The sequence below is a fragment of the Neofelis nebulosa genome, chromosome 2, assembly GCF_028018385.1.
Source record: "Neofelis nebulosa isolate mNeoNeb1 chromosome 2, mNeoNeb1.pri, whole genome shotgun sequence".
Taxonomy (NCBI): Eukaryota; Metazoa; Chordata; class Mammalia; order Carnivora; family Felidae; genus Neofelis; species Neofelis nebulosa.
In genome coordinates this window covers 191,908,734-191,924,661 of record NC_080783.1, presented here as the reverse complement: position 1 = coordinate 191,924,661, position 15,928 = coordinate 191,908,734, and the positions used below count along the sequence as shown (strand labels likewise).

Sequence of the window (15,928 nt, the reverse complement as noted above, 5' to 3'; positions counted from 1 at the left end):
TTCCGTGTTTTTTTCCTGCCTAGAGTTTTCTAAGTAGGCAACAAAAAGCAGGGCATTCCAGTCCAAGGGAACTGCATAGTCAAAGGCACAAAGGAATGGAAATATAATGATTATAGGAGGAAATAGCAAATATTCTGACATAGCTAGATGGTGTGTGGTACATAAGAAGCAGTGACTGGGGCGCCTGGGTGGCGCAGTCGGTTAAGCGTCCGACTTCAGCCAGGTCACGATCTCGCGGTCCGTGAGTTCGAGCCCCGCGTCAGGCTCTGGGCTGATGGCTCGGAGCCTGGAGCCTGTTTCCGATTCTGTGTCTCCCTCTCTCTCTGCCCCTCCCCCGTTCATGCTCTGTCTCTCTCTGTCCCAAAAATAAATAAAAAACGTTGGAGAAAAAAAAAAAAAAAAGAAGAAGCAGTGACTGTGGAAAATGAGAAGGGAAAGTTGAGGCCAGCCTATGAAAGGCCTTGTTCAGTTCTCTTGGCTTTACTTTCTATTCTTGTTCCTCAAAATGGGGTGTTAGAATCAGGAGCATCAGTATCATTGGGGAGCTTGTCAGAAATGCAGAATCTTTAACCTGCCAAATCAGGATCTCAGTTTCAACAAGATCCCCAAGATGATTTATGTGCATGTTGCTATTTGAGAAGCTCTGCTCTAGATCATTAAAAGCTTTCAAACAGAGGAATGAAGTGATCATCATTGTGTTTTAGAAAAGCTATTCTGGTGGCAGGATAGAAAAGAAACTGAGAAGAGAGTAAAGGCAGGAGAGTAATAAGAGGCTCCCTGGCACCCATCCGTATGTGATAGGAAGGGGTCCTGGATGAGGAAAGCACTCTCAGGATGGCAGAGGCGATATCAGCATAGCACAGCAACATGAGAAGAGCATCGGTTTAGGATCTCTCTGTTGCTCACCCACTGAGTAATCAGGGAGACACACTTCCTGTCTCTAGGCCTCAGGTTCCCAATGTATGAGAGGATGAGGATGGTCAGTCAGCAAACTATGACCCACAGGCTAAATTGAACCTGCACACTATCTCTCCATGGCCCATGAGAAATGGCAAGAAGAACCCCAAAAACCAAAGAAGAATACTTCATGACACATGAAAATTCTATGAACTTCAGCTTTCAAGTGTCCATCCATGATGGTTTATAACACCATCACACCCCTTCATTTACTGATTGTCTCCAGCTGTCCTCCCTTACAGTGGCAGAGTTGAGCAGCTAGGACAGAGCGTATGGCCTGATAGTTTCCACCTGGCCCTTTAAGCAAAAAGTTTGCTAATCACTGGTTTAAATGATCACCAAAGTGCCTTCCAGCAATGAAATACTATGATTCTGTTGCATGAGTTATGTTGCATGAGTATGTGTAAATGTGGTGAAATGTCTTCCTCTCCCAGGACTATGAATTGCAACTGATGACATACAAGGCATTTGTGGAATCACAGCAGAAATCCCCTGGCAAGCGCCGTCGCATGCTTTCCTCCTCAGATGCCATCACGCAAGAGGTGAAAGGGTGGGGAAGGGGCATGCCACTGTCTTCCCTTAAGGAAAGATTTGTTTGTTGGGGCCCTGACAGTTTGATTTAGGGTTCACCTTTCTGTTGAGCACGTGATTTCATGAAAACTTCCTCTCATTTTCAACTATTTAAATATACTTTTCCGGCAGATAATTTATCTAAATTGTTTTTCTGAACCATAGTTCATGGACTTGAGGACTCGCTACACAGCTCTGGTGACCTTAACAACTCAGCATGTAAAATACATCAGTGATGCGCTCCGGCGACTAGAGGAGGAGGAGGTGAGGATGGTTGGGTCCTAAATCATTTTGAAAATAGAATTAAAAATCCTGTGTTTCCTCTTGCAAAATTTAAAGTGCACACACAGCCAATTTTCATTATTCACAGTAGTCGTGTTTTGTGAAGTTACTATGCACACCACATTAGGGAATATTGCACTCTTACACTTAGGGGAAATACAGGGTTAGGTTCCTGTGAGCCTCTGGTCACACATTTTTGTCAGTGAATAATACATAACCTTATTTTATGTGTGTTTTTGTTTAAAAATGCCTTATTTAATATATTTTGTTGATTCAGGCCAAGAGCACTGTACCTCACACCTAAATGAAGTTTATTTAACATACATTTTCTCTGTAAGGCATTCACAGCCTTCTTTTGCCTAAGAACATGAGATAGCACTTCAGCACTGTGCTTGCGTACATTTATTTTATTTTATTTATTTTTAAAATAAATCAATTATTTTTTTAAGTTTATTTATTTTGAGAAAGCGTGAGCATGAGTGGGGGAGGGGCAGAGAGCGAGGGAGAGACAGAATCCCAAGCAGGCTCTGTGCCATCAGTTTAGAGCCTGATGCAGGGCTTGATCTCACAAACTGCAAGATCATGACCTGAGCCGAAATCAAGAGTAGGACGCTTAACTAACTGAGTCACCTAGGTGCCCTGCTTGGGTCCATTTTAAATGGTGAAATCATCAACAAAAATTGTAAAAAACCATGATATTAAATAGACTGTGAAAACAACACTTGTTTATAGTATAAGAGCTGGAACGAGAAGGTACAGTGTCACCCTCAGCTGGGAACATTGGGCATATCTGGAAAAGACTACGAAATTGCTATAAGTATTGACTTTGGAGTTACAAATAAATTCTAGTGAGTAGAACAAATTCACAAATATGGAATTTGAATAATGAGGATTGACTGTATAATGTCCAACTCTCCCACTTCCAGGTGTCTTCATTATAGATATATTGTAAATATGAAGAAAGGAGATATGAACAAAGATCCTTAATAAAGCATAATTTGTTAATGGGAAATAATTGGAAACATACAAATTCCATACAATGGGATGCTATGAAACTGTTAAAATTATGAAAGAGATTTATTATATATTGTGTTCTTAAAATAAGCTAGAGAAAAGAAAATGTTAAGAATATCATGATAAAGAGAAAATACATTTATGTAAGAACTGTATTTATAAAATAAAATGCGTGTATAAGTGGACCCACCCAGTGACTGTGTTGTTCAAGGGCCAGGTGGACACCAAAATTCTGGGGAATGAGATTAAAGGGATATATGTTATGCACTTCAGATTATGTGAATTTGTTGTAATGAGTATATAATCTTATAAAAATCTACGTCTTTGCAAAATAAGTTTCTGTATGTTGCTCACTTTTATAAAAGAAACGCTTTGGAAATACTAACTCATACCAATTTTTGCCTATGCGAATTAGCAAAAAACTTCCTTTATGTCATAACTATCTCACTTAATCTCTGTAGACTTCATTCTCTTTACCTGTAAATCTAAGAATCATGAAAAAAAGATGCTATATTTAAAGGATATTTAAATATCAGTAAATAATTATTGAATACGTTATGTTAAAAAAATTGTTCTTTTTTAGAAAGGTGCTAGCCTAGATATGTTGAATTTGGCTACTAGTATCACACAGTTAAGCACCTATGAACAATGTTCTAGGCTGGGTAAATTATATTTATCTTGGGGTTATTTTAGCTTCCTACTGATTTAGGTAACTTTTGTGTCTCTATTTTAGGAAATCAGAAGTCAGGCCAGTTTAATAAGACATTGACCAAGATACTGATTTTCTAATTCCTGTTCTAGAAAGTTGTAGAAGAGGAAAAGCAGGAGCATGTGGAGAAGGTTAAAGAACTTTTGGGCTGGGTGTCTACCCTAGCAAGGAACACACAAAGCAAAGCTACCTCATCCCAGACCAAAGAATCAACGGACATTGAAAAAGCTATTTTAGAACAGCAGGTGAGTAGAAGAGCCATCTGTCTCTTAATAATATGTAAGAATGTGTTAGATGGAATAAAACAAATCACATATGGGCCATCACAGGAATGATATTCTCAATAAATGTTAACTGCCTAACTTAAAGAAATTTAAGAAGTCATCCTATTTATACTTTACCTTCTTAATCAACTTTATATAGCTTATTGGTAATAAAAATCTGACCTAAGCTAGGTTTTTCCCTAGGATTTTTAAAGAGTTATTTCAAATAATTTTGATTCTTTGATCTATTGGGTTCTGAGGCTATACTCTTTGTTTCTACCACCTAGGTTCTGGCAGAGGAACTGACAACCAAGAGGGAACAAGTCTCTGAGGCCATTAAAACCTCACAGATCTTCTTGGCCAAGCATGGTCATAAGTGAGTATTAAATGAGAAATGTTGGCACATGTAGGGGACTGAATCTACTTGGCTAAAACTCAAGGTCACAGGGAGACTGGAGAATTTAGGGCTGCAAGAGCCAGATTATGAAGAGCCTCATTGTTCACGCTGAAGAGTTTGCATTTTACCTTGTTGACTATGGGGAGGAGTCTCTTCTATATGATTAGATTTTGTTGATGAAGATTTCTAGAACAGTTTTACAGAGAATACATTCACAAAGTGGAGGCCCGAGACCAGTAAAGAGGCTGTTGTGATAATATAGGCGAGAAATGTTGAGGGTGGAGAAGGGCAAGAATTCAAAAGTTATTAAGGATGATGAACTTACAGGGTTTGGTGACGAATGAAGATTGTCAGATATAACTTCTAGGTTTCTGACTTAGGTCTCTGAATGTATGGTGATGACACTAACCAAGATAGGGAATACACGAGAAGGTGTGGATTGAGGGAGAAGGCAGCTTTATTCTTAGACATTATGAACCTGAAGAGCCCACAGGACATAAGAGTGGAAATACTTAGAATGTATTAGAAGGTACCTCATATGTTAATTTATGCCTTACATAGTTCCACTAAAGTTGTCCAATGGGGAGGTGTGTATGTAAATTTAGAATTAATGAGAGAAGTCTAAAGTGATGCAGATCTGAGTCATCAGCATAGTAGAAACCATGAATGGGGGGCGCCTGGGTGGCGCAGTCGGTTAAGCGGCCGACTTCAGCCAGGTCACGATCTCGCGTCTGTGAGTTCGAGCCCCGCGTCGGGCTCTGTGCTGACAGCTCGGAGCCTGGAGCCTGTTTCCAATTCTGTGTCTCCCTCTCTCTCTGCCCCTCCCCCGTTCATGCTCTGTGTCTCTCTGTCCCAAAAATAAATAAAAAACATTGAAAAAAAAAAAATTAAAAAAAAAAAAAAAAGAAACCATGAATGGATTAGTTTACAAGGGTTCAAGGGCGTCTTGGTACTTGTCAGCCTGTAAAGGAAGCCTTATAGAAATAGAGGGAATATTATGAGTGATACTTTAGAACCTATGAGAGAATAGTGTTCCAAAAAGGAGAAAGTGGTCAGAGGTCAAGAAAGACTGAGATGTTTCTCTTGAATTTGGCAAGTTGGAAGTTTTTGATGACTGATGAAAAGTTGAGGCATGATGTCAGATTCAGTATGACGGGGAGTACATGAGGTGAGGAAGTTAGTGATAGCAAAATTAGACTACTCTTTCAAGAAGCTTAGCCATAGGAAAGGGCAGGAATAATACAGTAAATAATTAGAGTAGAATATACAATCAAGAAAGACCTCTTCTTAAAAGATCAGAGGAACTTAGCTATGTTTATGGACTGAGTCTCAAGGACCAAAAGGGAGAAAGAGATTGAATAATAACAGGAGAGGGGTCCCAGAGTTATAGGAGAGGACACAATTTATCAGTGGGTAGAAAGTACAACCCTAGACCAGAGTCAAGACAGCTTTTCCTATGAGGGTTGAGGAAAAGGAGATTAGGAAAGGTGTGGATGGAGGTAAATATGTAAGGAGTGAAGCCAGAAGGTGAGTGAATTCGTGCCCAGTGGTCTGCAATTCCTTTTGAAATAGACTGAAAGGTTGTTTGCTGTGAAGATAGCTCCCTCACAGGGCAAAGGAATTGGGATTGACTGGGGCCTCCAAGAAGGTTGTCAGGAAGCTCTCAGGTTCACTAGAGGCTGGAAACCAGTAGGATCTCTTCCATAGGGTCTCCTCCCTCCCCCCACCCCGAGACAGACAGACAGACAGACACACACACACACACACACACACACACACACACACACACACACACACAGGATATACTTAGCCTGCAGGCAGGAGCAGAGAAGTCCAGTGATTCTATTGATCTGGGGCAGGAGTTTCATCAGATTAGCAAGGACAGAGTGCAAGGCTAATAACGGGGAGCTAATAGAGACTATGGACTGTGGTGTCTGGACTACAAAAAGAAGATACTGAAGATCGTAGGGAGGAATGATAGATTAAGAAAAAAGTGGGAGAGTTAAGGAGGGCTTAGGAAATCTCAATAAATTGATGGGTAGTTGCAAAATTCACCAAATCCAAGATTGTGATTACCTCTAGGGAGAAAGGTAAAAGAACAGGGTTGGTGACAAATGTACATGGGACTTTGAATATATCCGTAATGTCTTATTTCCATGAAAAAGATCTAAAGTAAATCTGGTATGGTACTAAAACTTGGCAAAGGTGGATAGTTGGGTAATAGGTAAATGAGAGGTTATTTTCTCTTTTGTCTGTTTAAAATATTTTATTTTTAGAAGAGAACGTTTTTCCCTAAAAGAGCTTCAATGTTTCATCTTCTAGGCTCTCAGAAAAAGAGAAGGAACAAATATCTGAACAATTAAATGCCCTAAATAAGGCTTACCATGACCTTTGTGATGGTTCAGCAAACCAGCTTCAGCAACTTCAGAGCCAGTTGGCCCAACAGACAGAACAAAAGGTACATTTAGTTTCTCTCTCCAAATAGGAAAGGTACCTTTTGAATGGTATGAAAGCAGCTTTGCTGATTGAGAATCATGTTCACTAGCTTTCCATGACCAATGTGACTTAATTTTTAACCTCACCATAGCAGCCATTTGTCTTGTGTTTCTTTACTGGGGTTCCATGATGTATTGGTCAGTCAAGAACACTAGAAGGCACTTGTGGCCAACGCTGTAGACCTGATTTACAGTTTCTGTTTCTGCCATTTTATGGCAGACCGCAATTGAAGAGAATATAAATCTTATATCTGATCACAGGGCAGCAAGATTATTCCTTCATGGCGTTGTCATTCAAAAGTTGACAGCCAGAAGTTCTGAATATTGGGAAGAAAAAGCCATGTCCTTCTTCCTCCATATTTTTTTTCATAGCTACTAAATAAGTGAGAAATGTTCATTTTCCAAGCAAACTGGTGGATTGGTTGTACTGACTGAGACGCTGGTTCCCCTCACCCATGGTCATTCCATAGTGTGACATCTTTACCAGTTCCCACTCATGTTCCCTTCCCAGACCATAGGAAAATTGTCAAGTTCCTGCTGGTTGTCCTGAGTTCTTCCTGGATTTTTGTGTGTATATGTAAACTTACCATATTATATACATGTGTCTCTGGGATATATATGTGTTTGCCTGCTTATTTCCTATGTTGTGAAGCAATGGCCAAATTATGTGGGGCAGGTCAAAATTTAAGCTCATGTGGTTGTCAGATTTGGTCTCGATGATGCTCAAAATGATATTCAGACAAAACATGCTTTGACTCTGGTCCTTGGGTATGAAATTGGTGTATCAGGAGCTAGAGTTATAAAGATCACAAGACAGAACCAGCTATGATTTGTTTGAGAGTAGTTTTCCAGAAAGAATATGCTGGTTTAGCATCCTTATGTAAGGTAGCCCACTTCTAATGGCTTATTGCTTCACCATATAAGGGAGTATGTGAAAAGTTTTAACAATTGCTTGCTGAGAACACCCAGTTCTCATTTTGAAAGGTTAAAAAAGGGGGGGAAAAAGAAAGAAAGACAAGCTGCTGAGCACCACTACATTGAGCATGATGTGTCCCCTGTTACTGTTTGTGTGTTTCATGTGAAGTATTGTTCTGATTAACTGACATCCTTGCTTACAAGTTTCACTAACCCTTTGGAGTTTAAGCACAAATGCACAAAAGGGAAAAAGAGGACGACCTGTTTGGGGTTCTTTTTTACAAAAAAACAAACAGTCGCATGCTGGACGCTAACCCCAAGCTTACACTGTGTGTGCGATGCGGCTGAGCTGCTCCGTAAGGCTCTCTCTCTATCTGCCCAAGGCGTGCTGCGACTCTGGTAAGTAGAAGCCTTTTACGTTTCCTTTCCTCCTCTCCGTCTGTCTTTCTCTGCTTGTTTAGGTCAGAATGCCCTTGTTTGGTGGGGCTGAACTGGATTTCTCTGGATTATTGCCCGGCTCGGTGCTTCTTGCCTGTCCTTCAATCCTGAGAGTATTGGAAGGAACAGCCTGTAGTCTTTTCTCTTTGTCTAGCAATTGGCTAGACTCCAGGTTTTTCTTCAATATCAGTATTTGAGGAATCTCACAGAAGAAATTAGAAGTTCTCAAAAGAATTTTTTCCTTTGTCATCTTGTCTGCTTCTGAACAGTCTTTACGTGGATTTTATAAAAGGAATTTTTCATGTATCTCAAAGAGTCCTATGCTAGTGCGATTTTCCCTTCAGTCTCTACAGAACAAATACCTGGTAAATGCATATAATATACATTTGTGTCATACAAGTGGAACTACTTTCTAGGTTCAGAACACAGAAGGAGGATGGGGAACAACACATAATATTTTAAGTAGTGGTGAGAATTCTATGTGTTAGTCCATTATTTGAATAAATACAGTGAGATTAGGGATGTGAACCAAATGTATTCCCTCATTTACTCTCCATTCTTTGTCTCTTATACTGTGCAACTAATTGAATTTGAAATTCTCAGTGCATGCCTTTAAAATCTGGGGGCAAGTAGTTTAAAGATTTTAAGGATTTCCTTACTGGTTACCAATTTATTCATTAATTCAACAAATGTTTCTTGAACTACCAGTACTGTTCTTAGACACTGAATGGGCAGGGTACCTGCTCTTACAGAGTTTACTCTCCCTGAGACAGAATGGAATGCATTATTTAGGAGGCAGAGAAGTGATTGGCAGTTGCTTCAACAACATCCTCCATGGATAAATCCTCCATGGATTAGTTCAAGAGTTAAACGAGGATCAGAAAGTAATACTGACTGAAGGGGGCAGACAAAATCATCTATAGGAAACAAAGATAATGAACATAAACAAGAAGAGGTAGAAAGTTGAAAGTAATAAAAGTAAGTGACAAAACACTTGAATGATTTAATCTTTTTTATTTTTTTAAGTTTAATTATTTTGAGACAGAGCAAGCATGAGCAGGGGCGGGGCAGAGAGAGTATCCCAAGCAGTCTCCACGTTGGAGCGTGGAGCCTGACACAGGGTTTGATCTCATGTCTCATGAACCATGAGATCATGACCTGAGCTGAAATCAAGACTTGGACGCTTAACTAACTGAACCACCCAGGCGCCTGTTAAACGATTAAATTTCTGAATACCATCATTCTGTGATAAAAGGCTTTCAAACAGGAAGGAGCCATTTTTAGGCTTTTTGGGAAGGGTAATTTTGGCAATGTGTAGATTTTCCTGCTTTACTGGACATAGGACCTAACTCCTGAGTGTGATGCAGTCTACTGTGCCTTTCCTTCATGCTCTTCTGGGTCTGATAGAGGAGGCAATTTAATAGCATGAGACTTAGAGTCAGGCCTTGATTTGACTCTGAATCTCACTTGTTTTGTGATCTTGGACAAGTTACTTAATAACTTCGCTGTGCCTCATTTTCTCATCTGGAAACTAAAGATTAAAATAACTGTTTTCATAGGATTGTTGTGAGAAGTAAATATCAGTGCTCAATAAATATATTAAGTGCCCAACAAATTGTAGGTGTATCTTGGAGGCTGTACTACCCATTTTAGCCTGGACCAGAAGAAAAGTTCCTAGTGGTTAGAGGCAAAGGTCCCCAGTCTGTTCCTTCCTTGACTTGCTACTTCTGATTCCCAGAACTAATTTAACCAAGAGCCATTGCCTTGGGAGATACTTACAGTGGCCACTGCATGAGACTGCCCCAGTTATGGAACAGCTGCTTGAGTGGTACACGTTGGGCTGTTGACAGAGCTGCACACATGTCATGTGGCCATTGGGCTGCTTGACTCTTCTAATCCTGTGGATTGGTCCTGCCGAACTCATTGGCAGAGACATCCTACTTCAGGATCTTCTGCACAGGTTACAACACTGAGAAGCTGTTTTATAGGGTTGACTTTTCACTTTTGAGGAACTGGTAGATTTCTGGAAGAACCTTTGTGGTGATTTAGTCTTAGAGCTGACCTTTCACCTTCACCGCTTGCTACTTTGTAGAGCTTGTCACTCAGATATGCTTAATGCCAGCATCTGTCAAGTAATCTGTGAACTTCCAGCCACGTTCCACATTCTGCAGTTTAGAAAAACTCTTTTTTAGTATTAACGGTGCCAGGCTTCAGTGTTTCCTACACATTGGGGCTCATTCCAGGCTGGGTTTTTCTTGTGGTCAGAATTTGATAGACTATAGTTCTTTGAAGGAATGCTTTCACCAGGCATGCTTCTCTGATTCAGTTTTCTTTTTCGTTTTCCTTTTAGGGCTGCAGAGCTGTTGCTGGGGTGATTGACCTAGGCACAGTGGAGATATTTCCCGTCTTCAAAGCCATGCAAAAGGGCCTCATTGACCAAGACACAGGCCTTGTGCTCCTGGAATCCCAGGTTATCATGTCTGGCCTCATTGCCCCTGAGACCAGTGAAAAGCTCTCTCTGGAAGAGGGTCTAGCCAGAAACCTCATTAATCCCCAGGTGTACCAGCAGCTGTGGGAGCTACAGGATGCCCTGTCCTTAATAAGCAGGCTTACTGAGAGCAAAGGCCTTCCTTCCGTGGTGGAAGCAATTGAAAAGAAAATAATCAGTGAGAGAATTGGACTAAAAGTGTTGGAAGCTCACCTGGCAACTGGAGGTTTCAGTTTCCCTCCTAACGAGGGCTGCGTCAACCTAGAGGAGGCTTTTCACCAAGGCCTTATTTCTGCAAGGCTTCACTCAGTGTTAGAGTCTTACTTGAAATCATCCAAGAATTTGATAGACCCCAACACAGCTGAGAAAATCAGTTTGCTAGATCTGACGCAGAGATGTATTGTCCACCAGGAATCAGGGTTGAAACTGCTCCCCGTCAAACAACTGGCAGGGGGAATGGTGAGCCTAAAATCAGGCCGGAAGGTTAGTGTTTTTCGTGCAGTTCAGGAAGGCCTAATAGATAGGCAGGTCACTGTCCGGCTGCTGGAAGCTCAGCTTTTTGCTGGTGGCATAGTAGATCCAAGAACAGGACACAGACTTACTGTAGAAGAGGCTGTAAGACATAATTTGATTGACCAAGATATGGCCTGTGCTATTCTCATAAGGCAGCTTCAGACAGGAGGCATCATAGACACCATCACTGGGCATAGGCTGACAATAGATGAAGCAGTGAGCAATGATCTAGTAGCTGCTAAGATTGCTCTTGTGATTCTGGAGTCCCTTTGGTCATTCATGGGGTTGCTGTGGCCTGAATCTGGAGAGATCCTCCCAATCACAGATGCCCTGGAACAAGGTATTGTGTCTACTGAACTAGCTCACAAAATTCTTAGTAGCCGACAACATATTAAAGCTCTGTTTCTGCCAGCAAGCACAGAGGTTTGGTCCTGGAGAAAAGCAGTAGAAGATGGTATGTTGGACAAAGATCTTGTCAATAACTTAAAATCCGTTTGCATACCTGATGTGATGCCCCACATGCAATTAGCAGATTATTCAGAACGAACCAAATTGAACATTAATCCTGGAGCAGTAGGTCTACCACACAGCAGGTGCCAAACTGAGGGCGTAGTAAGCCATGGTGAGAAGCTGTTGTTTCAGCTGATGACTCACAGCTATATTAATGTGCAGGATGGACAGAGGCTGCTCCTGGTAGATGACGAGCTGTTAGAGACACTGACAGCAAGAGGAGAATATCAAGCAGGTCCTCCAGAAGTGTTTGAAATTGGGCATCAGAGACTAGAAAGTCCCAAGGGATTACAAGAATTGGTGAATGTCAAAACCACAGAAACGTTCTGTGATGGACTGAGTGTGAAGCCACGTGAGCTCCAGATTTCTTCTCAGAACAAAGACTATCCCACTCAGGCAGTTTGCAATGAAGCAAAAGGCAAAAGGACCACAATGGAAACTGAAGGTTCCTCAGTAGAGAACTCTGAAAGGGACCTGTTTGTGGGGGAACAAAAAGTGAGAAATCCAAATGTTGATTCTTTGATGGTCCTAGATAAAGTCCAGTCAGAGTTAAAAGGACAATTGCTAGGTACCAAAAAGGAAGAACTAGCAGGAATGTCTACCAGAGAAAATGTTAGCAGGAGATTTCTCCTTACAGTACCCACTGAGGAAGCTGAAGCTGTGACCTTGGCGGTAGGCAAAGAGCCTTTCTCTGTCGAGACACCGAAGGAAGAATGGCAGAATTCCAGAAAGGCTTCCTTTCTGTGTCAGACAGAACAAGCAAACACACTTGAAACTGAAATTCCAGGTGAAACTGGGAGGCTACTCCTAAAACCCCAAAGCAAAAAGCCACAATTTCAGATAAAGAAAACTCTAGACTTAGAATCAGAGCTAAAGTCTGAAGATGACATGAATATTCATACTCTAGATAAACAGAAAACCTTAAATAAAACATTTTTGGGTAGGGATGACCATAAACATAATCCAGAAGGACACAACATTGCAGGCAGTAGTACGATGACATTAGAAAAAACAGATGCAGAAGATCATGGTCATGAAACCTCCCTGCCATGCGGTCATCCTTCAGAATTGCTCCCGGAAGCTACCTTAAATACGTTATCTGCACAATTACTAGATGGTGGTATCATTCACGGACAAACAGGTCAGAAGCTCTTATTAAATGAGGCAATAGCCCAAGGTATTGTGCCCAGCCACACTGCCATCAAACTAATGGGAAAGCTGAACATGTTTCGTGGCTTCTTTGACTCTCAGACCTGCGAGTCTTTGACTACTGAAGAAGTCATCGATGAAGGTCTGATGGATGAGAAACTATTACATAATGTCCTCAGGGCGGACAAAGCTATAAGTGGAGTCTTAGACCCCCGTAGCCACACACTGTGCTCTGTGAGGGAAGCAGTTGCAATGGGACTTCTTGACACACAAACAGCCTTGAGAATTTTAGAGGGGCAGGTGGTGACTGGTGGCATTGTTGACCTGAAACGAAGCAAAAAAGTTTCAGTTACTTTGGCCTCAAATCTTGGCTTGGTGGACAGTGCTGATGAGACAGAGCTTATAAATCTGGAGAAAGCTTCCAAAGGCAGAGATGCTGAGAAAACAGTCAGGGAGAGATTTATTAGCTTACAAATGGAAACAACTGGAATTCTAGACCCTGAGAGCAAAGCTCCTTTAACAGTCATGCAGTCCATTGACAGAGGACTTCTGGAGAGAGAGGAGGCTGTTCAGTTGTTGACCAAGCAGGTGGCGGATGGAGGTATCATTCACCATACATCTGGGATGAGACTTTCTGTTGATAATGCCTTTGAACATGGCATCATTGATGAAGATTTAGCCAAGCAACTCAGAAAAGTTGAGAACTTAAGCCTCCATCGCTTTTTTCATCCTGAAACCAAGGAAACTATTTCCCTTTCTGAAGCCATAAAATTAGAACTTGTTAACCCAGACTTGAAAAGAGAAATCCAAGAAATTCAGGCTTTGCCTGGAAGCTTTGTAGGTCACATTTCTGGCCAGAGATTGGCCTTGGCAGAAGCTGAAAAAGAAGGACTGTTAACTAATGAAGCAATATTGTCTTCAGGAATGATGCATGGGATTGTAGATCCTGAGAATTACAGAATTGTTCCCTATTCAGAATTAGTAAAGAAATGTAAGATTGATATTGAATCTGGACAGAGATATCTAGAAGTAATTCCCTTCTCAGACATTAAAGATGGAGCAAGTGACAAAGTGCTTACATTGTCTCAAGCAACTCAGCTTGGAAAAGTGGACTTTGTATCTACACTGAAGGTTTTGGAAGCTCAAGCAAATACTGGGGGGATCATAGATACTGCCACAGGAAAAAGACTGACATTGGCATCAGCCTTAGAACAGAAATTAGTGGATGAAAACATGGTTAAAATTATTGCATCTCATCAGGTGTTAAATGGAGGAATTGTTGACATATTTAATGATCAGAGAGTGACTTTAAAGGAAGCTGTTGAGAAAAGATTGATCAGTCCTGAACTGGCAGCTATGATCCAGGTAGATCCTTTAGAGTCCTGCAATCACGGGGCTCAGATTGAGAAGCAAGATGAGATTGAAGTACGTGAAATAGAGAAGGAATTTCTAAGAAAGGAAATGTTAGTTGTATGTAATCAGACTGCTGGAATGAGTTGTGGTAAAGGAGCAAGTGAGAAATTATTTCAGATTGCAAGTCAGACTGTACAAGGAAAGGTTCAAACAAGAGTTTCTGATGGGGGGCAGGCCAAAAAGAGCATGGAAATTTCATTACAGGAAATGGAGTGCAAGGATCAAGATAAAAAGAGAGTTTCTCCAGATGCTGAAGAATCTGTCGGTATCATAAGTCCTGGCGATCATAAAGGTACATTGTTGGGCCAAGGTTCAGCGACACTCTCTCGCTCAGAAGCTCATGATTTTAAATTCAAAGAGGTGGCTAGTAATGATGTGGAAAAAAACACAAATGAAGAGCAGGAAACAGTAGGAGCCCAAATAGAAATTACTTCCCATATGAAATGGTCTACATCAGGTCCAGATTCTAAAGAGATAAGGGAAAACCAAGAAAGAATTATTTCAGAAGTACAGGAATCAGATTATGAAACTTCAGGCAGATTGCTGAGTGAGCAGGTTATGCAGAAATCAATGAATACCAGAGAGAAAAGTAAGAGGAAGGAGAGGGAGATGAATCTAGAAGAAAGTGTTGAAACACACAAACCAGTTCTTTCCAAAGAAAAGTTGAATCAAGAAACCATTGTTACAGCTGACCAGGGATCCACCGTAGAGAATCTACCTGTGGAAATAGCCATTAGTGAAAAAGAAGCTGGTAGAGAGCTGGAATTTTCTATTATTTGTAAAGATGAAAACTCTTCCCAAATGATACCCAAAGGAATTTCTGTAAATCAGGATGCTTTAACATTCTTCAAACCCAATCAAGTTAGTGAAAGAGAAGTAAAAAATTTAAACCTCTGCCTAACTTTAAAAGCAGAAGAAAATTTTTCTCAAATTACTTGTGGGGCCCAGAGTGAACCATTCTCTTCTATGACCCCAGGACCTAAAGGATTACACTATCAGGAATTAGTTGGAAAGACCCAAGTTGCAGGCAGATCCCAAATTTCTGAAACAAACAAGCCTCTCCAGGGAACCATCAGACCAGAGACCAATGATTACCAAGATTCCTGTGTTACTTTTAAAACCAAAGAAACCAAAGATCTGATTCGCTCATCTAATGGATATAAAGAAAGATCATACCAAGAAGTACCTTCTGACTCAACAAGAACTCTTAAACTGGAAGAAAGTACAGTTTCTAGAGTAGACCCAAAAGAAGTCAGCTATCTGGAAGTCTCAGACAAAAAGGACTTTTATCATCAAGACAGCAAAAGTGATAATGAAATCTGTGGAATTCTTGCATCTAAAATAGTAACAACTCAGGAAATAACTGGAGAGAAATTTCTAGAAATGTCCAGCCCTACAGTTACAGATGTAGAGGCAGCATCTTTTGAGGGCATAGTGACTCAGGGCAATCCCAGAGTCTTAGTGTCCCTTCTTCCAGAGAAACTCTTCAAAGATGTGTCTCAAAAAGAGAGGACAGGGCAACAAGATGCCGCCATTAGTCCAATTATTGCAGAGACCAGTGAAGAAAATCCAGTGCCGCTCATATACCCTACAATGAAGATGGATGAGAGGACCCCACAAGAAGAGCTCACAGAAAGCCCTGGCGGTGAACAGACTGCTTTCATGACTACACCTGGGGGAAAGGGACATGAAGGTGTAAACCCAGAGCCCTTCCGAGCAACTAAAGTAAGTTTGCCAATGGTGTGTTTGTATATACGTATTTTATTTTATTTTATTTTATTTTATTTTATTTTATTTTATTTTATTTTATTTTAT

At 40.9% G+C, this 15,928-nt stretch overlaps 1 protein-coding gene across 30 annotated transcripts in view; it reads left to right on the top strand.

The window, feature by feature from the left end:
- Positions 1-15,928, top strand: part of MACF1 (microtubule actin crosslinking factor 1) — a 335,119-nt gene that overhangs the window by 202,069 nt on the left and 117,122 nt on the right. For 23 of the 30 annotated variants that reach the window (XM_058717965.1, XM_058717978.1, XM_058717958.1 and 20 more), the window contains 6 exons: positions 1,392-1,499; positions 1,693-1,791; positions 3,625-3,777; positions 4,083-4,171; positions 6,515-6,650; positions 10,391-15,838. In XM_058717965.1, coding sequence (XP_058573948.1) covers positions 1,392-1,499; positions 1,693-1,791; positions 3,625-3,777; positions 4,083-4,171; positions 6,515-6,650; positions 10,391-15,838 — 6,033 coding nt within the window. The remainder of the gene's footprint in view (positions 1-1,391; positions 1,500-1,692; positions 1,792-3,624; positions 3,778-4,082; positions 4,172-6,514; positions 6,651-10,390; positions 15,839-15,928) is intronic. The other 7 variants (XM_058717974.1, XM_058717969.1, XM_058717975.1 and 4 more) reach the window with 1 other exon arrangement.